General features: G+C 47.7%; 2 protein-coding genes across 3 annotated transcripts in view; one reads left to right on the forward strand and one right to left on the reverse strand.

Annotated features, from left to right (window-relative positions):
* Positions 1-524: 524 nt before the first annotated feature.
* TSPAN17 (tetraspanin 17) lies at positions 525-20,038 on the reverse strand. 2 transcript variants are annotated; one of them, XM_083423897.1, is made up of 8 exons: positions 19,897-20,038; positions 9,809-9,859; positions 6,248-6,394; positions 4,970-5,140; positions 3,736-3,861; positions 3,132-3,179; positions 2,645-2,761; positions 525-2,097 (listed from the first exon to the last, which is right to left on the reverse strand). In XM_083423897.1, the coding sequence occupies exons 1-8, from the start codon at positions 19,930-19,932 to the stop codon at positions 2,032-2,034; spliced, it is 762 nt and encodes a 253-aa protein (XP_083280023.1). In that variant the 5' UTR covers positions 19,933-20,038; the 3' UTR covers positions 525-2,031. The 2 variants fall into 2 exon arrangements, with proteins under 2 accessions (XP_083280023.1, XP_083280022.1); XM_083423896.1 differs by having other exon boundaries at positions 19,846-20,029.
* Positions 20,039-21,520: 1,482 nt separating this feature from the next.
* Positions 21,521-23,666, forward strand: part of SNCB (synuclein beta) — a 39,254-nt gene continuing 37,108 nt past the window's right edge. Inside the window, exon 1 of the mRNA XM_083424125.1 lies at positions 21,521-21,598. Coding sequence (XP_083280251.1) covers positions 21,547-21,598 — 52 coding nt within the window. The 5' untranslated portion in view covers positions 21,521-21,546. The remainder of the gene's footprint in view (positions 21,599-23,666) is intronic.

Below are 23,666 nucleotides of genomic sequence, written 5' to 3' on the forward strand. Positions count from 1 at the left end.
GCTGACACTGCAACTGAAAAAGCACCAGGTCTTCTGTAGAGAGGAAGACAAGGAGACACTGCCACCCACTTCACACAGCAGGGAAACCTTGCCAAGAGCACGACAAACCGAGAAGGGCCACAACTCAGTGGCAGGGCACCTGTTTTTGCAGGTTCGATCCCCGGCATCTCCAGATAGGACTGGGAGTGGATCCTGCCTGAAACCCTGGGGATCCACTGCCAGTCAATGTAGGCCAGAGTTTTCCAAACTTGGGCCTTGGGCTGTTTTGGAACTACAACTCCCATCATCCCTAGCTAGCAGGACTCAGTGGTCAGGGATGATGGGAACTGTAATCCAAAAACAGCCAGAGACCCAAGTTTGGGAAAAACTGATGTAGACTATACTGAGCTAGATGGACCAAAGGTCTGGTTCATTATAAGGCAGCTTTATATGCTCCTAAAAACAGCAGAGAAATCACTGCTTAAGTACAAAGACCACCCTGTTTTTTTGGGGTGGGGGTTAGAGTAAAAAGAGCATAACAATCATTTGGTAGGGGTTGCTTTATTATTGGGTACAGCAAAATCCCAGACGGTCGGATCAGTCCTGTTAGCAGCAGAGTCCAGGGGGATTAGGGAAGAATGCCAACCGAAAGAGAGCAAGAAAATGACAACAAATCCAAGCGCAGAACAAAATGCACCTTCCCGACCATGTGCCCTCTCAGAAGTGCCACCAGCCGGCCCCCAAAGAAGCACTGGGAGTGGGGGTCCTGCAGGGCTTGTGGGGTGGACAGAGCACGAGGTGCAGGCAAGGCCAAAACTTTGTTCAGCTTAGCCAGGAGTGCTCCCTGTGGGTCCCACAGACAAATATGTGAAAGGAGATGGAATTGCATACAAAGGTTTGCATATTTCTTACACAAGTGAATCCAGCTAAGCCTGGAGATAAAGAAACATGTAGTTTCCCTCTCTCTCTGATACACAAGGGAGTCTTACTCTTTGTGCCAGAGCAGGTGTTAGCCGTGTTCCAGTGCTTTAAACCCAACACAGCTTTTGTACAGATTGGCTCTCTCTCTCTTGGGTGAAGCATCTGAACCCATGTCCAGCTTTGCCTGTGTGTGCATAGCTGTCAAAACGGGGCCTCTGAAGACCCTTTGGAAAACAAAGCAGGTAGGGCTGAGTTGTGATGGGAAAGGGGATGCGGCAGCGGGTCTTGTCCTATGCTTAATACTTTGGGCTGGATTCTGATCCTAAGAGAGAGAGAGGGCAGAGACCAACAGTGTGACCCACATAAGCCAACAGTCATATTGGTTTGCAAGGGGGGTGGAGAGCAGGGTACATAACCTCGTGTCCTCCTAATCCAACCCCCCAACAGAGAGGAAACCTGAGCAGATGGAGAGAGAGGGGAGCACAGAAAATTCAAGTACAGCAGGGACGAGGATCCCATGGCACTCCTGCTGCTGCAGGACTACAACTCCCATCATCCTTTGCCCACCCCCCTAGGGCTGATGGGAGCTGGAGTCCAACAATGTCAGATGAGCCACAGACTTCCCCTCTCGGAAGTAGAGGCTTAAGGGAGGATACAAATGTCAGGGCTGCACCAGGCAGCAGAAACAAGACGGTGGTTCCAACCAGCTTCCCAACAAGAAGCCGCAGGGGCTGTGCCTTATCCGCCTGGGGTTCCTGTGGCACCAATCAGCCCCAGAGCTCCCTGTATCATTTGGCCTTCAGAGCCTCTGGCCTGCAGGTGCAACAGGCTGCCTGGCTCCACAAATATTGCAGTGAGGGTAGCAGTGGAAAGAGTCCTGTTCAGAATGTCCTATAATAAATACTATTTACATTGGCCACCCGCAGCTCATACGCCATGTGCACTCCAACCAGGAAGAGGACGATATGGAAGGGCGCCGGGGAACCATTAATACTGGTAGCGCTGGCTACCCACACAAAAACAGCTGGTTAATGGCACAGCGGCATCCTGTGGCTGTGGCTAGGATTGCGGCTTCAGTCCTGCGGAGGGCGCTGTGGGCCTGGGGAAGGCGGCACAGGCCTTGCTCTGGTGTCACCAGTTGGCTTTCACGGCATTGATGTCGCTCACGAGGTTCTGTGCCATGCAGATACCAAAGATCTGAAATACAAGGTTGAGAGTGATGCACGTTAAAAAGAATGAGAAGCACTTATGTACATGCACACAAGCACTATACAAAGCTGAGCCATCAGGAAGGATATTGATTCCATCTTTTCACAGCTCTCAACTCAGTATTATTACTGCCACTCACAGGGGAGAGGGGGGAGTCTTGGGCAGTTTTGCCTTTGAAGTACAATGGCAAATAGAATGAGAGGCAGGCGCAGAAGAGAGAAAAGGCAGTTTGAGGTGGAGTGAGTGCAGGATCCCCACTGCAGATGTCTGCCTTCCAATGTGTGGAAGACGAAGGGGCAGGCAATGGGGATGCGACAGAGGGGGCAAGGCTAACAAGCGCACACCTGCCTGCCCTGCCCCCTCGCACAATAGAGAACATGTGAGTTTAAGTATCTGAACAAGGCTTGAATGGGCTTGGGTTTGGGATGCCCTTTTTGCGGGTTATTGCTTTACAATATCGAGTTCAGAGGCACTTTATCCTGCAAAAACAACCACCACCTCAGCTTCACAGCAGCAGCAGCAGCAGCTTATATACCTGGAGCAGCGCAACGCCCACAAAAGTCCCGGCTACCACAATGAGATTGTCCTGGAGCCATTTCTCAAACTGGCCAGCACATCCTTTGGTATGGATGAAGCTCTGCTGCTCCAGCTCCTGCAGAGAAGGCAAAGGCAAGCGGGTGAACAGCTCTGGAAGTAGGGATGCATAGAACCATCTTCTGCCCAGAGACGAGGGAACCGCTTCAGCTGAAATGCTACAATCCTCTGTGCCCAGTGGCAAAAATAATATTTGTTCTGTGGCCACTAGTCCCAGCCCACCCCAACCTAGCCATTTGGTCTCACTTCTACAATCCCCCATTTAGAACATGCACAGGCCCACTCCTTGCTTTATTATTTCTGCACTTAACCCAGAATGCTAACTTGTTCCATTGCCAATTGTGCCTGGTCCCATGATGTGCCTTCCAGGAAGCACATCTGCCTGGCTCTTCCCACCCAGGGCCCAGACATACCAACCCAGCTCTCACCAGTTTAAGGCGGACATCATAGCCACACTGTGTGTTGAGAACATCCTCCTGCGGAAACAACAGACCCAAAGCTAATCAAACCATACTGGGAAGCTCTTTAACCCCTTCCCTGGGAAAGGTCTCACTACTTTGCCCCCTAAATCTCTCCAACACTTGGCTTTGCATGACACACCTTCCCAAATACCTCAGCTGCAGCCCTTGGTTCTGCCATCTACCCCCCAACCTAACCCAATATAGCTCATGAAACAGAAAGCTGTGCCCATCCAATCATAAATATTTTGGTCTAGACTTGGATCATTGTATTTTTAACATGGCCTCCTATGTACACTAGGTGCAAATGTTCTTGGACTCCAGCTCCCATCAGCCCCAGCCGGAATGGCTAAAAGTGGGGGTTGATGGGAGTCCAACAACATCTTAAGGTTCCTCATCTCTGCCATTAGGCAATGATTCATACACTTGAGCAATTGCTCTATTAATGTCTCAGCTTAAGTGTGCTCTCCATAGGTCTGGAGCGAATGAGCAGCAAAGAATTCACCCTATCCTGTAGCCCCTTGTTCCTGAGGTTTAAGGCCTATTCACCACCCCTCTCCTTTTAGCTCCTTACCGCAGGGTCCTTGACACAGCAGGAGAAGGGCACCCCGCAGCGCTCCCTGCTGGGGTTGGAGTCAGTGCAGTTGAAATAAATGTTGAGGTTCCAGTCATTAGGGCCATGAGCCCCACAGCAAGACCACTGTACAGGGAGACAGTTTTAACCAGCGTAAGTGTCCAGCAACCAGTTACACACAGAAACACCAATGCTGCCTTCCTCAAACAGGTGCCCTCCATACGTTTTGGACTACAGCTATTCTTGACCACTTGGCCATGCTGGCTGGGGTTGATGGGAGTTGGGAGCCCATCAACAACTAGATTGGGTAAGGTACAAAAATGGACAAAATGGATAGATGTGGTCACAAGGAAGGACCTGTTGCAGGCAAAATATTACACAGCAAGAGTGGGGAAATGGATCTGACCCATGGGCTGAATCCTTATCTTCTGCATCCCAGCAGCCCAAATTTGAAAGGTGGGTAGGACTGTCCACCTGCCAATCACCTGATAGCCCAATGGTGTCACGTGACCTGCTTTTGCCCATGTTTACGATCAGCTGATCAGCAGGGCTTGCACAGGTCTGTGTACTGCACTTTATAAGCGCAAACAGAGCATTGTGCACAGGGCTTTGCAAACCTCCTTGGGCCCAGTTGCGTCTTTACATGCTCTGTACACAAGGTCAGACGTAGGGAACCTAGGCTTGGCTTGGGCAAAATAGTGTAGCAGGCCAAATTGGGAGACCCAGCTGATCTGATTAGGCCCACGGGCAGGAGGTTTCCAACCCTGGCTATATAGGATGAGGCCTTTCACGGAAGACAGCACAGAGTCCCTGTCACTTTCAGATACAGGCTGCAGGAAGCATTTCTGCAACCCTGCAGCTTCATCAACTGCCACCAGATGGCAGAGTCAGCTCTGGTGCATGCTTGGTAAGCATAACCACTCTAATCCCATGGGGTGCAGAGGATGCTTTTACACTGGGTACCTATTAATCTGGAAACACCATGCGTTGCTCACTCGCTTGTCATAGGTATCTATGTTAACACTGTCATCACATCACGGTTCTCCTTCATTTTCCCTATGAAAATCCAACTTTTGGGAGAAAGAACAGGCCAACCAGCAGCACAATCTCCACAGGGGGCCAGAATGGCTTCCCAAACTATCATGTGCACAAGCAGGGTCTTTCCACAGTACAGCGCCTCACACTCCACCAACCCTAGAACAAACAGATCGCTCAGGGCAATCGTACAACTCACATATTCCTGAGCAAAGTCTATGAGGTTCTGCAGGTCGATGTCATCGCGGTAGGCCTTGACGTTATTGTTGATGAAGAAATTGAGCTGATCTTTGATCCAGTCCTTGAAGATGAAGGCCAGGACACCAGCCGTCAGCTCCAGGAAAAAAATGAGCCCCAGGAACACAGAGAACTGAGGGCAAAGCAGAGACAGGTCAGAGAGTAAGGCTGGAGAATCCTGGGGATGTCCAGGCAGCGCATGACTGCAGGATAAGGATCACCCTCACATTTATCAGGTAGTCACATCTCACAGGGGAAGTAAGCTGCCCTGAGAACTTGTTTGTTAAGGCCGATTATAAATACAGAAGAGTAAGAAAGACAGTAAGTGTCTCTTAAATCACACTAAGATATCAAAATGGACGCGGGTGGCGCTGTGGGTTAAACCACAGAGCCTAGGACTTGCCGATCAGGAGGTTGGCGGTGGGGTGAGCTCCTGTTGCTCGGTCCCTGCTCATGCCCACCTAGCAGTTCGAAAGCACGTCAAAGTGCAAGTAGATAAATAGGTACCGCTCCAGCGGGAAGGTAAACGGCGTTTCCATGTGCTGCTCTGGGTTGCCAGAAGTGGCTTAGTCATGCTGGCCACATGACCCGGAAGCTGTACACCGGCTCCCTCGGCCAATAAAGTGAGATGAGCGCCGCAACCCCAGAGTCGGCCACGACTGGACCTAATGGTCAGGGGTCCCTTTACCTTTAAGATATCAAAAACCTAAAAATGCTAAGCTAATACTCAATAGTAGTGCTTCCCACTTCCTCTGAAACTTCTGAAGTGGAAGGAAATCTAGGTGTTATTACGATATTTCCCCCAAAGGAAGGTAACAGAGGTTAAAATGCAGCAGCAGCACTAGGAACAGAATGCATGTACTCTAGTTTCAATCCCAACTGTACTTCTCATTCTAACCTCCACAGCCCACCCAAAAAATCTTGGCTCCCTTCTCAGTCCTTCCATTCCAAGTAGTACATCTAGTATTCCTTCCTCAGATTGCCCTGATCTTCCTTGTACTATCTAGGGAAACCCCTGATTGCAGTTGGCCCTCCATGTGCAGCAATGCCTGCACTCAGCCTCCCTCCAGGCTCCAGCATTAGCTCCTAAGGCCCAAAGAGGCTGAGACAGAAAAGACCCCGCTCTTAGGTATTGCTGCGCTGCATTCTGCCAAGCTGAGATCTGAGCAAGAGGTGTCCGGTTCATGTTATTCAGCTCCCACCACCCGGAATGGGAAAGCAGGAAGACCCAAAGACTTACAAATTTGAGCAGGAAAGTGTTTTCCCTCAAGGCTCCAATGCAGCCAGCAAAGCCCAGGACGAACATCACCCCTCCGACCACAAGGAAGAGCCAGACAGGGTCAAAGCCACCCAGGTCTGTGATGGACGACAGGTTGGAAAGCACACCCTGGGGGGAGAAGGGATGGATGACTCCCAGGCTCACAGCACTGGTGGTGTAACACTTTTAATGCTACGATCATGTAAATCACAACAGTTATTACAGCAAATGACTCACTGGTTAACTACAAGCAGTAATAACCGTAACAGAGTGAAGGTCAAACTACCTGTTATGTTATCGAGGCTTTAAAAAAATACGAGCTGCGCGCAGTAAACTGCCCCTTTGGGGTCAAACAGTAGGAGTGGGGAGAGAGACTAGTCTCAGGAAGGAACTGGCTGCTTTTTCTTCAAAGCGGAAGTGGCTGATTTAAGCCCACTTTTGTGAATCATGTAACACAGCCTTCCCTAATGCAGTGAGCTCAGGAAGAGAGCCAGTGTGGTGTAGTGGTTAAGAGCGGTAGTCTCGTAATCTGGGGGACCGGGTTCGCGTCTCCGCTCCTCCACATGCAGCTGCTGGGTGACCTTGGGCCAGTCACACTTCTCTGAAGTCTCTCAGCCCCACTCACCTCACAGAGTGTTTGTTGTGGGGGAGGAAGGGAAAGGAGAATGTTAGCCGCTTTGAGACTCCTTCGGGTAGTGATAAAGCGGGATATCAAATCCAAACTCTTCTTCTTCTTCTTCTCCTCAGGATGTTTTCAGACTCCAGCTTCCAGCACCCCCAGCCTTCACGGCTGCAGAGGGCACCAGGTTGGGAAAGGCAGGTGTGGTACCTGCTCTGAAGAGCTAAATGCTCTTTGAGGAGTAGGTAGCAGAAAGGAGACCATCTCTTGTCTTGCCATGTTCCAAGAGCAGAGCAGGGGAAGACAGGAGTCGGTTTCCAAGGGAGCGCATCACCATGGACACACACGGAATAGGAGTTTTGTTGCAATTTAATATTAGTGGTAATGCACCAACACTGCTACTCCTGTGGCTTATATGGAAGCTACCTTGCAGGCCAGGGACAGCAACGGGGTTAGGGTGTGTGGCAACGACTCGCTGAGACAGCATTAAAACAATTAGACAGATTCATGGGAGATAAACCTAGTGTTGGATATTAGTTCTTATAGACAAATGGAGCCTCTGTGGACAGCAGCAGCATACCTCTGAACAGCAGGTGCTAAGGACAACAGCTGAAGGCTGGGGAGCTCCCAGAAGCACCTGGCTGGCCACTGCTGGAAGGAAATAGGATGCTACTGGGCTAGAAGGACCCTTGGGTTTGATGCATCAAAAGAATTCTTACATTCTCATGTCCATTATTTAGATTCAGAGGAGCTGGCGCTTCCCAAAAGCCCCTGGATACAAGAGACATGAGTCCCTGCTTAGATGTAACAACAAACCAGGGTTTACTAATTACGTCTAAACTAGGCTCAAAGGGTGCTGGGTGATTCCAACCTCTTGATGCTTTTGCTTTAACCTCACCCTACATCTTTGGGATACAGGAGAAGCAGCTAACCCCCAGTTCAATGGGCTAATATGGCCAATTTGGGTGGCAGAAGGGGGAAAAAGGGGGGTTGGGAATTGAAGAGGACACAGTAAACCCTCCTCTTCAGCTGCTCTGCCTGGATCAGCTAAGGAGGGACACTGTGTGCCTCTCGGTCTCCCGCATGTGAGTGTGCATGTGAATGTGTGTGTGTGCAAGTGGTCACCTCCACCACTGGATTGGCCAAGGGAAAATGTGCCCATTGAACCAAAAAGAAAAAAAGGTCAGCCACCACTGGGATACAGAATCTGCTACCCACAACCCTTTCCCAGCACTGCAAGGAACAGCAGCATCCTTCTTTGAGCATTAGGACCTGAAATTCACAAGTCACAGGACTCAATATTTCTTCTTTATTGATAGGACACCACACATTCTGTAGGATGATTTACCGGGGTTAGAAGGGGAGGTGGGAAGCAAATGAGGCTTTCAGTATAAATGCACAGTGACTCTAGGGAGAGGAAGGGATTTGCTATAAATCCCAGGGGAGTTATCCTGCAGAGCCAAGTACAATAAAAGTGATGTTTCGGAGTGGGAGCTCTGCTGTACGTGGGTAAAACAGCTTGTAACACAAGGGACCAGGGTTAAGAATGGAAGTAGGCATTACTGCAGTGTACCCTAAATCGATCACCTTCACAAAGGACTAGTAAACACATGCAGGCACATCCCTTGATTTTTCAACAGTGAGCAGCCTGAGCCAATTCAACTGAAAAGCGCTGTATTTGAGGCGATGTCAGGTCATATGAAAGGCCCATCTCTGTGGTCATAAACCCTGGCAGACATCTCATTTCAAAGATGCAACCTGTCACCTGGTATTGAAGTCCTCAGTTTGCACATAGGCCTGTTGTATACCTGATAAGGACTTGAAACTTGGAAATTCAATTTGATGTATAAGCTGGCACCACAAATATACTGGGCAGGATTCAACTAACAAGTCTCGTTAGTGGAAGCCAGCACAAGCGCTCCTTCTAGTGCTTTGGGGCTTCATCCCTACCCCCCTACCCCCCCCAATGGTTCAAGGGGGTGTTGAGAGACCATGCAGAATGATTGCCATAGATCTAGGGTGAATTCCATACATCTATGGTGGTATTCAACTAAGTTTTACTCAGTCAACCTCCTATATAAGCGCAACTTAGTCATGTTCATTAATTTCAGTGGGCCTACTTTTAGTAAAACGGGGCTGAATACCACCCACTTTACCTGGAAAGCAGGAACACTTATTTCAAAAGGATTCAAGCCCCATGTTAGGAGAAAGATTCCTGCGTTGTAGGGAGTTGAACTAGATGATCCTAGAAATACCTTCCAACTCGACAGTTCTATGATCCTATGAAACTTACATCCAGAAGTGTGTTTTAAGATCATTGCACAAGTCTGTATTTTCAGTCCAACACTGAAATAGAGGATCTGGGGCCTGGATCCAACTAGCCTGGCATGCTAGCAGAAGTCAGAGCAAGGGCTTACAAGAGTGCAATGGGGTTTCTCTCCCCCCCCCTTCACCTCCCCCAGATCCACTCTGGAGGGTCAGGGTCCCCAGAACACTGCATGGAAGAGAGGGGAGATAATTCCACCCAGCAAGCACAAATGCTTGTGCTGACAGAAGCATCAGAGAAGTTGCAATGTTGAATCCCTTCCTACGTCGCTCACTGGTGAACTAGAGTATCCTTGCCGGCTGGAAGAAAATGATTGGTTACCTTAGCTCACTTGTCAAGGGCTGGCAGCACAGCTATGTGCCACAAAGTGCTCAGAGGCAGAGGCCTGTCAATCACTTCTCCTTTTCACCTAGTCAGAGGGGATAAGCTACTTACTTGGAGAACCTGGGTTAGTTTACAGGCATGTTCGTTTCAGGAACCTAACGCCACGGCTAAGAGCACTAGAGCCATCTATAATCCGGAACGCCGGTGAGAACATTAAAAAGCACCAGCCAGAAAATTCATCATTACTATGGTCCAAGGCAGCAGCCACACTTACCTTTTCTGCCCAGGCCCACAGACCAATGGCCAGGAAGGCAGCCCCCAGCAACTGAAAAAGAGGAAAGAGAACAGTGTTATGGAGAATACAGCAAGGAGGAGGAGCACACCCTACACACATTACACCAAATCTGTTGCATGGTTGGTATCCATCTGTCTCGAGAGACAATGGAGTGCGCCTCTGGGGGTGAAGATAAACCACTGGAGAATTACAGTGCCTGCTGCGGCTGCAGAGACCAGTAACTCGTAACGGCTGCTTCCTGCTGCATTAGCAGCACTGAAGTGGCCTCCCTTGGGCAGTGTATAGGGAGGTCCTGGACTGCCCAGATGACAAGACCCCCCTCTTGGCCTCGCTGATGCGGTCCAAAGAAAAGCAGAGCAAAACGTTTGGCTCCAGCTTGGCTGCAGGAGTTGCCAGAAAGAGGTGTACAAGGAGCCATCCAACCACTTTAGGGACCCCATTCTGGATTTGTGTAGGGTTTACTCCTTAGCCTTTTCTTCTCCTAAAGGTGTCGCGCAAGGCAGTGGGTAATAAGTCTACCAGGATCCACTTCACCATTTGCCTCCCATGCAAAACACACAGCAATCTCCCATGTGCTGCACAAACTGCTGAGAAATAGCATAAAGAAGTATTCATCTTCTATCATCTTCCACACGGCTTGAAGCTTTTAGAGTCAGTTAAGACCTAACAAGGTATGTTCAAGTTCCCCTAGATGCAGGGGAACCAGGCTAGGTGAAGATGTTCCCAAGGAATTGCACTCCATCCCACCAACGGGATCTCCAGTCTCTCCAGCACCTACTCCCCAATGGATGCCCACTTCTAAGCACTGCAGCCACCTGCAACTCATTAGCAATGCATGGCATTTCCCAGGCATGGCAGCATGATTAAGACTGCGGGAAGAATTCAGCGTTGTGCTCTTCTAATTGTTCCATCAGCGCAAGCATCTCAGCTTGCCCGACAGAACGATTCCCCCTCTCCTCCTGCTTTGTGCTGTTCTGGTGGTTCTCCAGAGCCAATGGCGGGTGGGGTGGAAGTACAAGGAGGAAGTCCCGTTGCACTAGCAGGACTCTGTTGTGCTGGCTCCTACCGGTGCATGAACTTAACTAAATCCATCCCTAGGAATGATAGTGCATTTCACTGATAGTGCGGACTTTGGTTAGAGGACCAGCAGGACCAAAACAGTGTGTATCCTCTTCTGATCTGAGTCCCAGAACCTAGCAATCAGATAGGCCTATATCCTGCCTGGGGGAAAAATTCTAAAAACCTGAATTTTGAAAGTGGAGACATTTCACATTCCCTCTCACACACACTCAGCATTTTTATTTCCATTGCATAATTGGCAACACAACCCTATGCATCTTTATTCTAAAGTAGGCCTCACTTTGTCCATAGGGATTTACTCCCTAGTGGGTGTTTAGGACAGCAGTTGATTTGTGGTTTTGGGTAAGGAATTAGGTTTCATTTCAGCTCACTGCCGCATCTTGAGACAGGGGAAGGGTGAGTCAGGCACAAAGGGGAAGAGGTATGGAGGTCATGACTAGCAGACTGGAACTTTGAGTGAGAGAAGCTCAGCTCAAAACATCCTCCGATTTTGTTTTGTTTTTTAAAGATCCTTTTCGCAAAATGACTTTTTGATTTCCCAAACTTCAGAATGTAACAGAGGAAGACAGGGGCACCACATGCTTCCTTGAGTATTTCCAAACATGGAGCCCAGGATGTACATTTTTACAAATCTAAACTGCGGCCACTGTTATATCCTTGGATCCGGATGTCTGATGGATATATTACAGCATTAGGTACCCATTCAGAACACGCAGCAAGAAAGCAATTGCTGTACCTCTTAAGTAGGAGCAATTGGAGGGCACAAAATTCACACAATTAAGAACAGGCCTTCTGGATGAGATGAAAGGCCATCTGTCCATCATCTTTGTCCTCACATTCACCAATCAAATTCAGGAATCTCATAAGCAGGGCATAAAGGCAACAGCCCTCTTCCCACTACTGTGCTCCAGAAAGTGGTATTTAGAGGCCTACTGCCTCTAACAGAGGGGGCAGAATATAGCCCTTGTGGCTAGTAGCCACTGATAGCCTTCTCCTCCATGAATTTGTTATGGAGCAGCAGCTACTTCCTGTGTACCTCAATCAAAGGCATGGAGCTGTTTAGATCCCAAGACCACCATCTCCCCAGCTAAGAGGAGGCCCACTCTGAATGAGACATCTAGGCCAGGGATGGGGAACCTCAGGGCTCGGGGTTGAATGCGGCCTTCTAGGTCTCTCTATCTGGCTTTCCCTCCCCTCAGCCCACACCCCTCACTGGGCCTACTTCACACCCTGAGGGTTTTTGCCTGGCTGCAATGTGTCCCTGAACTCTGATAAATCCTCTTGCTTGTCCGGATGGAGGATAGAGATGGGGCATGTAGAATGCCTGTAGAAACTAGTCTAGCCAAATAAAGGTCAAATGTACATGAGCTGCTCTGCCAATGTTTGCTTCTGGGACCTCCCACTGATGCTTTGTGCATGAGAGGCTGAGAAGGGTTTCCCACCCCTGATGTAGAATATCTCCCACCCCTGCACCCTTGGAGCCAACACCTAATCAAGACTCTTAATAAAGGGGATCAACTTCTCTTCCCGAGAAAGATCTTACAAGGCCAACTTTACACCACTGCAGGATAGAACGCACTGAATTGCCACACTTTTCCAGTCCCACTGACACTAACAGGCCACCCCCACCCCCGATATGGGTCCTGGCTTGCCAGTCTTGGAAAACAGAAGGCTGGAGACACAGCGTCTGGAGCAATTCAAAGCCTGGCACAGTGCAGACAATGGCTGCTCTGTTCCCATGGTAGGAGTTGGAACGTTCCTGAAACAGCAGCAGCATTGATCAGAGCTCTCCCCTTGCCCACAAATAAGGCCCTGCCCCTTTCCTAGGGCAATTGCTGCATGCTTACCCCACTGTCTGTGGGGAGCTGCATGTAGGTGCCACAAAGGAAATTTATGTGATGGGAGACAAGAGGCTCAGGAGCTCCGGGGATGCTCCAACATGGAGGTGATGATATGCAAAAGAAGCAACATCAGTACACAGAGTACTGTTTAACTTTGTGTCCATTCAGATGGAAAGATTCTGGCTTAATAAAACAAGGTGTATTAAGCCAAGAACAAGCATCATGCCTGAGCCCACCAACCCTGCATGAGGACTTCACCTTTTTATCATGGTTTGTTTAAACTGCAGTTTCCTGTTGCATGTGAACAGGGAAACTGTGGTTTAATCGCAACAACTAGGATCATATTCTGTGGCTCAATGTTTAAATTTTAACAAATCAGGACAGGATAAGTGTAGCCTGTGAACTAAAGGAGGAGGAAGCAGAGAACTCGTTCTTGGCTTAATAAATCATGGTTTATTAAGCTGTGATCATTACATCCGAACCAGCCCTCTGCCTAAAGACAGCCTCACATCTGGCCTGCCAAAGTCTCTCAATGATTTTGCATGCCTCAGACAAAGACAAGCAGAGTTTGGGCAAAGCTAGGGCTATTCAGATCCATCTCGGCTAAGGCCCAATTCCTGACACATTTTTGGCACAGTAAAAGCATTACAAAGTGACTTTCGAAAATCAAGTCACTGTTGTAAAAACTTTGCCCTGGTTTGGTAATGCTAATTTGTCACTACTTTGGGACTCATGCAAATACACTACTGACTACACAAAAGCCAATACAGTTGTACTTTGGTTGTCAAATGCCTTGGAACACGGACATTTTGGCTCCCGAATGCCGCAAACCCGGAAGTAAGTGTTCCAGTTTGCGAATGTTTTTTGGAAGCCAAACGTTCGTTTTGGCTGTTGGCATTTTTCTGGGGCCAATCAGCCAATCGGAAGCTGTCCTTTGGTTTGCGAACATTTTAGAAGTCGAATGGACTTCTGGAATGGATTCTGTTGGACAACCCAAGGTACGACTGTAATGATGACTTTAGCTTGTTAAAAAACAGCATCCTGGCCTGTAGCCACGAGGCCTTCCAGGGTGCTGCTTATGGTTCACCCTACAATCCTGGACAACCTTATCCCTCAATGTCAACCTGGACACTTCAATCTTGCTATTTCTACCACCTTCTGACCTAAGATGATGGATGCTATAGCTGAAAGATCTCCAGAGCAAAGATTGATGCCAGCAACAAATCCTGTTCAGAAGATCAATTTGCCACCCACTAGGACTAGGTAATAATACAATGAAGTATGGCTTCTTTCATCACCATTACATGAGCAAGGGAGGGCAACTCCATCAAGTCCTGCCCTCAATGCAGATTTCAGCTGCCACTGAGTTCCGACAGCTAAACCTGGGTGAACTGCGTGTCACCTGCTTAGCTGCCAGATTTGATGAGTGGTGGGGAAAGAAAAGAGTTTTTTCCAGAGAGCAGTTGCTCTCTTAGACAGCTAAAATCTACACAAGAAGAAGAAGAAGAAGAGTTTGGATTTGATATCCCGCCTTTCACTCCCTTTAAGGAGTCTCAAAGCGGCTAACATTCTCCTTTCCCTTCCTCCCCCACAACAAACACTCTGTGAGGTGAGCGGGGCTGAGAGACTTCAGAGAAGTGTGACTGGCCCAAGGTCACCCAGCAGCTGCATGTGGAGGAGCGGAGACGCGAACCCGGTTCCCCAGATTACGTGACTACTGCTCTTAACCACTACTGGAACACACAGAACTAAGTAACTGTGTTATAATAACAATAACTTTAAGAACTGGTGCCCAAGGCCTCCTCCCTCCCCATCCCTTTTTCTTTGTGTATTTTGCCTTTTAGATTAAAAGTCTGAGGCAAGCAACTGTCTTACCACAGTTTTTTGTAAGCCACTTGGGGAGCCTCTTTGGCTAAAGAGGGGAGCAAAAATGTTTCAAATACACTAGGACTCTGAAAGGATAAGCATTCATCTTTAGTTACCTTTATCTCTCAATTTCCATCAGGCAAGCTAATGCAGACAAAAAGGTCTGAGGAAATACAATTTCCCCAAATCCTGCATTAACTGATGTATGGAGTGAATCTGATTCTCCCATGCCAACCTTCTCTATTGAACCATTTTTGCTGATGCAATACTCATACCCAGGTGATCCTCTTTGTGTCTCATTTATGGTGATTTCCCCTCCCTCTCTGGTTTTTTTTTATGCTTTTTCTTCTGGAGAGAAGAAGGAAAAGGGGTGGGAGACAGATCAAACAAGGTATAGTGATAGACAAGTAAACCCTTCCTAGAGAAAAAGATCAAAGTTCTGGAAGCAACACAAATCAAACTTGCATAATACACAGCTGGGAGGTCCTGTCATACCAATGAAAGCTCTCAGTCCCAACCCACACACCCGCTGCTTACACACACCCCACAATCTCCTAATGCAAAATAAGCACTTCAACTGGGAACTCAAAGAAAAATTCCACTGAAGTATTTGGCTCTCTGTTTCGACCCAGCATGAGTACCCCTTGATCTGACTTCATGAAAAGCCAAGAAAAGTTTTCAGGACCAGGGGCTATTGCATTTGGAACTTTGCCAGGCATTTCGTTGTGTGCCCCCAAAATGCAGCAGCCAGCACCAAAATTCTAGCGGTGTATAATGGAGATAGTTAAGACATCAGCCTACCTAGAGGGGACACTGATTAGGGTTGTGTACACACAGAAGGTAACGTAAAAGTACTGGTAACTAGCAGCTTATGTGCCTTTAGCATGTGTCCATTCAGCTTTACGTGCTTGGCAAAAATAAAAAATAGGAAGGGAGTGGGCATCCAGGAAAAAGTACTTTAGCAATCCCACCTGACATTGAACTCAATTTTGGCTTTACACACTATTTCTGGAAGTAAGTTGAGAGTGTCCTGTGCTGCATTTTCCCCTCTTCAGCTAGTCTCCATGTGTTTTGGAGGTCATTGTGTACCAGGGACAATACAAGCTACCACACTGTCTCTGGAAAAGAACTGTTTGTATACAACAGGGCTAGCCAACATGATGCCATCCAGATGCTTTTAAATTACAACTATCATTACTCCTGGCCATTGGTCATGCTGGCTGGGGCTGATGGAAGTTGCAGTCCAAAACATTTAAAAGCACTCTGTTGGCTAACCTTGTTGTATAGAGGCAGTCATATTCCAGAAACATGGAAATGGCGCGAGAGAGCTGGAATTGGCCGTGGTACACAATGACCTGCAAAACCCACAGTGCAAAATGGAAGGGGCCAAGAGCAGAAAAGTCAATTAACTAAAAGAAATCGAATTAACTGACGTGGCTTCCAAATGGTTACTATTCTATGAAAGGGATTCAGGTGGATACCGGAACTTTGGGTTTGTGCCATTAAAGTGGATTAAAAGGCTGCTGTCCCTTGCAGAGCAAATCCACTTTGGAAATTAAAAAAATGGACTTTGTGGTTGGTTGGCAGGAAAATGCACCGAAACGTAAGGGATGAATGAAGCACAGGAAGACATGTAAGCAACCCACAAGCAAATCAAGATGAATGTTCCTTGTTGTATAACCACCCCGTAAAAACAAGGTATGATCTAACCTCCGCATAAGCGTTGTGCAAGCAAATCAGGATGAATGCTCAATAAACAAGTCATCTGGAGGACACCTGAAAAGAAAGCATAACTCAGTGGCTGAGTGCATGCTTTGTAAACAGTAAGTCAATCCGTGGCTTCTCCAGGTGAAAGGATCTCAGGTACCAAGGCTGGGAAATATTTCACCCTTGGAGAGCCATTGCCAGTCACAGTAGACAGTACTGTACTGGGCTAGATGGAACAGCAGCCCGACTCAGTATCTGGCAAACTTACAGGTTTGTAAACACACCAGGATTTAAGTAAACTCTGGATAAGCAAAGCACTCACAAAACCCAAGGAAACTTATTTCTAAACAACAGCATCTGTACCTTTGCACAGCCCATTTCTGGATCACTCTGTCAGGTTGTCTGCCTTATCAAAATATCAGAGATGACTCACCCTCATCCTTCAGCAGGTTGAAACAAGTCCCGGTTGTTGCATGAACCAGATGTTCTTATCTGAAGGAATGCTTCCTACCACCTTGCACATATAGATCATCCAAGGAGAATCACTTGTGAATGCCCCCAGCCACCTGAGGTAGCTCTAGCCACCTGCAACATCTAGATCAGTAATGCGGAATTTGTGGCCATCCAAATGTTGCTGGACCACAACTCCTATCATCCCTGACCACTGGCTGTGCTTGCTAGGGCTGCTGAGAACTGTAGTTCAGCAATACCTGGAGGCCGAAAGGTTCCCCACCCCTGATCTAGATCTTCTCTGGTGGTACCCAAGTGTAGAACTCCCTGTCCCAAGAGGTTTATCTGTCATCCTTCTTACTGGTTTTCAGAAAACATGTCAAGACAATACAATTTTCCCTTCAGATAAGCTTGAAGGAATTTTTAATCTAGAGAACTCTTGGGTTCACTTCTTTCTCCACCCTATAATCTTGACTTAATAGTTGCTTTTGTGATTTTATTATTTATGCAGGTTTTCATCTTGAATTGCATCGTGTGGCCTTGCCCAGAGAGTACTATTCCAGAGACACTTTAAAAATAAATAAATATTTCGCAAACAGCAACATTCACTGTACAGGAAGTGCAGGAGTCCAATGCCCATCAGGGCAGGCAATATGTTAAGGGAAGTAACTCTAGCTAATCCCAGCTTCCCTGGAAACTGTAGGCATACTTGCTAACACTGTGTTTATTTTCACTCCCAAACGTGACTGGTAGAGGTTGGAACAATCACAGCGGGTCAAAACAAGCCAGCTTCAAATGTGACAACATGGAAAGCTGTCTTGTGGGCAAAACAGAAGGCAATGCAATCTATGGGTAGACCAGGGGTCAGCAAACATTTTCAGTAGGGGACTGGTCCACTGTCCTTCAGACCTTGTGGGGGGGACAGACTATATTTTTTTTGGGGGGGATGAACGAATTCCTATGCCCAACAAATAACCCAGAGATGCATTTTAAATAAAAGCACACATTCTACTCATGTAAAAACACGCTGATTCCCGGACCATCCACGGGCCGGATTGAGAAGGTGATTGGGCCGGATCTGGCCTCCGGGCCTTAGTTTGCCTACCCATGGGGTAGACCATCACATGTGAATATGCACGTATGCAGCTCTTCAGTATGATGCATATGCAGCGTACGCATTCTGGGGATAGTTTCACAATGTCTCCTGTATGGAAGCATTTTCTGTGTAAGAGTTTTGTCACTTTTGAAGCATACCCAAGTCTCATTATAGATTATAGCTGGAAGCAAAGTTCTTTTGCATTTCCAAAGGAGTAACTTGCTTGCACCACCATGATGTGTATCAGGGATTTGGGATAACTTCCCTGTAAAAAACAACAGTCTTGCTGCAAAATGGCTTCCCTTCTGGGCCTATTCCCCCTGTTAAGAACAATTTTACAACAAACATACATAGGTATTGTCATAATCAGACAAACACTACCATAACTAAATCCACAACATCATCTTATATAGAAAAATGCACTTGTTAGCACAATATTGTGGTAAATGAGTCAGAGGGCAAGTCTGGTGTTTAGCATCGCAGGCCACTCCCATCTTTACCACAATGCCTTCTGGAGGTTATGTCAGTCAATGGCAAAAGCCACAAACAAACAGATGCAGGGAGTCTCAGTGCTGCAACTGGTAAACCACAAGCATATGATACAACCAAACAGGCAGATGGGTGCACCTTCCCATACACAACTTCCTTTGCCGAAGGTGGTGAAGCATGCAAGAACACTGGAGGCTGAAAGCAGTGGTGGCTAAGTTCCCCTTGTCTCAAATGGCCACGGTATTTACAAGATTTCTCAGAGAACGCTTAGGAAGAACACTGTTCTTACAGTGGCTGTGCAAATCCTTACGGGAAGCCCATCTGAGCACAACAAAACTCTTCCCCAACTGCGGTTCTGAGTAGTTACTATCAACAGTCTTATTCTCTCTGAACTTGTCTGCTTCTGTTTTAAAGCTATCCATGTTGGCCATCGTGACATAAAGAGCCCTTCTTTGACTGGAAGATGCTTTTCCGCTCATGGAAGAGAACCAAGGCATTACATGCAAGTTCTTTCCTAGTCAAGCTCACAATGGTAGCACGTGTGACCTGATGGCACTGGGTGCACTCAGATCATCCTATTGCTCCCTGGGAACTGTAGTTCTGTTGGATGGCAGCTTGCAAAGGCAACTACCCTTCCCAACAAACACACCTGAGAACAAGAAAGGGGGGGGGTTAAGTTGGATGAGGGGCAACCAACCAATGCAAGAAGCCCTCAGTAGGAGTTTCACCAACAGTAAGTAGTTAAAGAACATTGGTGCACGTGCCTTCAAAGCAGCTGACTTTGGGCACCTGGTTTGCTGCACGCTGTTCACACATGCGCAGAATTTCTTCTAACCTTCTGAGCCAAAGAATAACTTTTTTTGCGTGGGGGGCAAGGGAATGACACTATTGGCAATAAATACAGCTGAGCAGTACCAGCAGGAAGAATATGGGAAGAGCGCATACTCTGCATACAAAAAGCTCAGGTAGTAAGCGGTGGGGGAAACTGTGTGTGCCCGAAGTGTATAATGCTGCCCGTCAGACAATACCGGATTACACGGATCACAATCTAGCTTCGCACATTCATGTACCAAACCAGGTATAATGACCATCCCTAGCTGGAAGTGTCTTCGTCCCAGGGAAAGGGCGCTCCTAAGAAGGAACCTTCCCCACCCCACCCCCATACCAAGCTCAGTTTCCTGCAGACTCTCCACCGGAGCACCCTTAAAATGAGAGACGGCTCTCCATTATTTCCGCCGCAAGGAGGGTGAGGGGAGAGGGAGAGCCCCCTCTGCTTCCCGGCAGGCCAGCGACCCCCGAGCCAGGCCCGGACCTTGCAGCCGAAAATAAGGGGAGACCCGTCCGTCTCTCCCCCCACCCCCACGCCCCACTCCTAGTTCGGCACCCCCGCGGGAAGCGGGCGGCGTAAGCCCCCTCCCCACCGCGCCCCCGACGCCTCGAAGCGGGCCGCGTCCCGCGCGCGCGCGCGCGCCCGCTCGCTCACCCACCCAGAAGAGCACATTGGAGGCGAAGAGCAGGTACTTGGTGCAGCAGCTGACCTGGGGACCTTGGAAGTGCTGGGCTTTGCCTGGCATGGCGGGCGCGGGGCCTGGGCGCTGCCCGGCCGGCTCACAGCCCCATGCCGCCCGCCAGCCAGCGGCCCAGCAGCTCCGCCGCCGCCGCCGCTCCGCCCCGTCTAGCCCGCCCTCTAGAGGAAAGGAGAGGCCGCTGCCGCTTGCAGAGCCAGGCTCCGGGAGCGGCGGGTAGGCTGCTGCTTGTGCGCGCGCATGCAGAACTGGCAGACAGAGACAGAGAAAGAGACAGGCAGGCAGACAAACACACACACACCTGACTTGGAGGGAACAGGAACCCAGACTCGCATGACCTGGGGTGTTTTTTTAAAGTAATAAATACTTAACGTAGCGCGGTATGAGTACTCCACACTTTTCACACACATTACCTCAGTAACAAGGCTGGCTCTGCCCTTGGGCAGAGAGAGCGGCGGCCCCTCACGCAAGCTGATTTGGGGTGTCATGGAAGGAAGGGCAGCAAATTATGAGTTATTAAATTTATTGTTGCTGCCCCTCTAGCGCCAGGGAGGAGGGAAAGGCGCTTGTGGGATTTCCCTCCTCGGGTAAAATAACTTGGCTGGCCTTAAATACTATGCGCCATTTACTGTAAAAGGAAGCTTGACACTGCTGCAGCACATGAGGTAAGAATACAGGCTTGCCCACCCCTGGCTTTAAATTAAAGCCTTTATGTAGCTTTGAATCTACGTGTACGTCAGCTGATTTAGTGTCATCTATATGACATCTAAGTGGGACACGGGTGGCTTGCCGATTGGAAGGTCGGCGGTTCAAATCCCCACGACGGGGTGAGCTCCCATTGCTCGGTCCCTGCTCCTGCCAACCTAGCAGTTCAAAAGCACATCAAGTGCAAGTAGATAAATAGGTACTGCTCCAGCGGGAAGGTAAATGGTTTTCTGTTCACTGCTCTGGCTCGCCATGCTGGCCACATGACCTGGAAAAACTGTCTGTGGACAGACGCCAGCTCCCTCGGCCTATAGAGCAAGATGAGCGCCGCAACTCCAGAGTCTTCCGCAACTGGACCTAATGGTCAGGGGTACCTTTACCTTTATATGACATCTTCCTCGTCCAAGTGGCATTCTGCTCGCTTGGTTCAGTAAAGTTGTTCTTTCCCCAACCAGAAAATGCAATTTTTTAAAAAAAAAAGCCACTATACTATCAACTTCAAATTGGTCCAAACCAAGGTGGCAGGCGCAGCGCAGCACTGTGTTGTCAGTGGTTGGTATGTTCCTTTTCAGCAGCTCCCTTTTCCACATAAGCTATTTCCTTTTTCTTCTTTATTTACTTTCTGGTCACAATTGTGTTATTGAGAACACATGCATTGTCGCATTGGTAAGCCAATTAGCACAAAAATTGTGTTAAGAATCCTTTGTCTTGGTTCAGTCCACAAGTGACAGCATTGAACACTTGCTGTATTGCATTTCAGCAGCTTCATGTTTCATTCTCCTTTTGAAGTTTCTTTGCTCCAGGATGGCCACTCTAAGAATCACTTACAGAGAGTGTCCTGGAATGCTGAAATGTTGGTCCACTATTTATTTATTTTTTAAATGTTGCCATTTGTGATGTTAGATTTCTTCCCATCTGTTCTTTTGCACAGAGACGGACCTGCTTGCCCTCTGTAGAATGCAGAAGAACATTGCTGGCAATGGCAATTGTAACATAAGTACAGGAACAGGTAAATAAACCCCTGATTACATTATTACCTGCTCTAATGGTGTTGCCAGAGTAAACACATGGGGACAGAAATAGCATCTGGGTCTGCTACAAGAGCTGGTCCCTGTGTTCATATGTCATATGGCATGTTGTTGCTGGCAAGTAGCTCTCTTAAATCAGGGGACCTGGGTGCCAACTTGAATAAAATATTGCGGAGGCTCAGGTAAGCCCCACCCTGCATAATCGATCACATGATGCAGTGCGCACACACCATTTGAATGTAAATGTCCATCAACTTTGTGGGGGCCTGGTCCCCTCAAATATTTTATTTTATTGTGGGGGCTGAAGGCCCCACGGCCCCTAGGACTTGGCTCCTCTGCAGGGGTCTGTATATAAGCAGTGATCAAAATTCCTATTGTTCTCGGTGCATTTTGTGACAGGGAATTTCATTAGCACGAGCAGTTTCTGAGCTCTGGGCACAGTACTGATTTCAGATTAACATTGCAGAATGGAAGGAAATAGGACCCTTTTCTACATCCTCACTTCCAGTACTCTCTTAAGAATAGATGAGACCTTCTTAAGACTACTAGGGGGTGGGCAGGGGAAGGACTAGACCATGTGAAAAATGAACATAATATTTTAGCAACAGTTCATTCATTTTCAGCTTTGTATTCTTGTTATTTAAAAAAGTGTGTCTAGACATCCTGTTGTTGTGCCCATAACCTAGGTTTAAGGTGCCATTTAGCTCCTAGCTTTCATATCTTAGTTTCTAACACTGTGTATAAGCAAGTACAGGCTTCCCACCTCAGGCCTGTGAGAGGAGAGTGTCATTTTCTAGAATGGGCTGCAGATCATCAATTATACATTTGAGTGGTTTCAGCTAAGAACTGTCAGAGATATGAACTGGTGTCCTCGAATTTACTCCTCTGGGTTTTATATTAAGTTATTCCTATGTCTGCTCTTGTTGTTCTGATTTACCTCTTCATTGGGTGGGGATCATAGTTAGAGGGACACCTGATTTAAAAAATAGAATCTTGTGCATCTGAACAGATACAATTGTATCATAGGCCTCGACTGTATATAGTGGATTTTGCTCTGGGTGAAAGCTGAAAGCATGTAGGTACGTATCATGATCAATATAAGGTGGTGCTTATATGTCCACTAGGAAATTACACTGCAGTGTCCAAAAAGTCAACCTTTTGCATGGACTGATCAAGGCTCAGATTGATGATAAAGTGAAAGCTATTGAAGTTCTGCTGGAATCACTCAGCATTCTCCTGTCTAGATGATAAAATATGTAATCAATCTTAATAAATGTTAGTTACTTGTTGCATGAAATTCAAACACCTTTAGTCTGGTTAGCACTTCTGTTCCAGTGACAGGATTTTTCAAGCATGCAAAAATGCATAATTTTGTAATGGGGGAGCAGAGGCATAAGCCTTTTCCCTGGGACACACATCCATTGCACATTTACCAATGTGGCCAGACACTATCTGAGAGTGTAGTCGTTTTAAGTACTTCTCTGTATCCACATGCTAAGTTAAGTTTATTTTTTATTTACATTTGCTTCTCTTAAAAAAGGACTGGGAGTAGAAGCCCAGCCTCAGAACTTCACAACTGGACTTACCCAGATCCTTCTCTTCTGACCTTCTCTTCTGTCATTGAATAACACCTGGCACTTTGACATGAAACAAAGCTACCTCCATTTATGTTTTAACAGACATTGTTGAACCTTGCATTTAACTCACAACTGAGGCACAGGGTCTGAATGTGTGCGTAGCTGTTTCATTGCCTACAGTGTTAAAGATGTGCTGACTTAAAAAAAATAATACTAGGGAACAGAATCTCCAAGACCAGGCTCTGTCCTAAACACAAAGTGTTCTGGTATGGAGGCTGCTACCATTTGCACTCACACATTCTCCTATGGCAAATTGCAAGGCTGCTTGAGAAGCTCAAGGCCTCCGCTTCAGAAGCGCCTCATTTAGGGTTTTTGTCTTGGCCCTCAAAACCAACCCCCTCCTGTTTAGTGATTCCCTTGGTTTTGATTTTCTTCTTTTGGTTAGTTATTTGAAGAACTCTCTGTGCTCTTT

This window comes from Podarcis tiliguerta (assembly GCF_965153285.1).
Source record: "Podarcis tiliguerta genome assembly, chromosome: 2".
Classification (NCBI taxonomy): domain Eukaryota; kingdom Metazoa; phylum Chordata; class Lepidosauria; order Squamata; family Lacertidae; genus Podarcis; species Podarcis tiliguerta.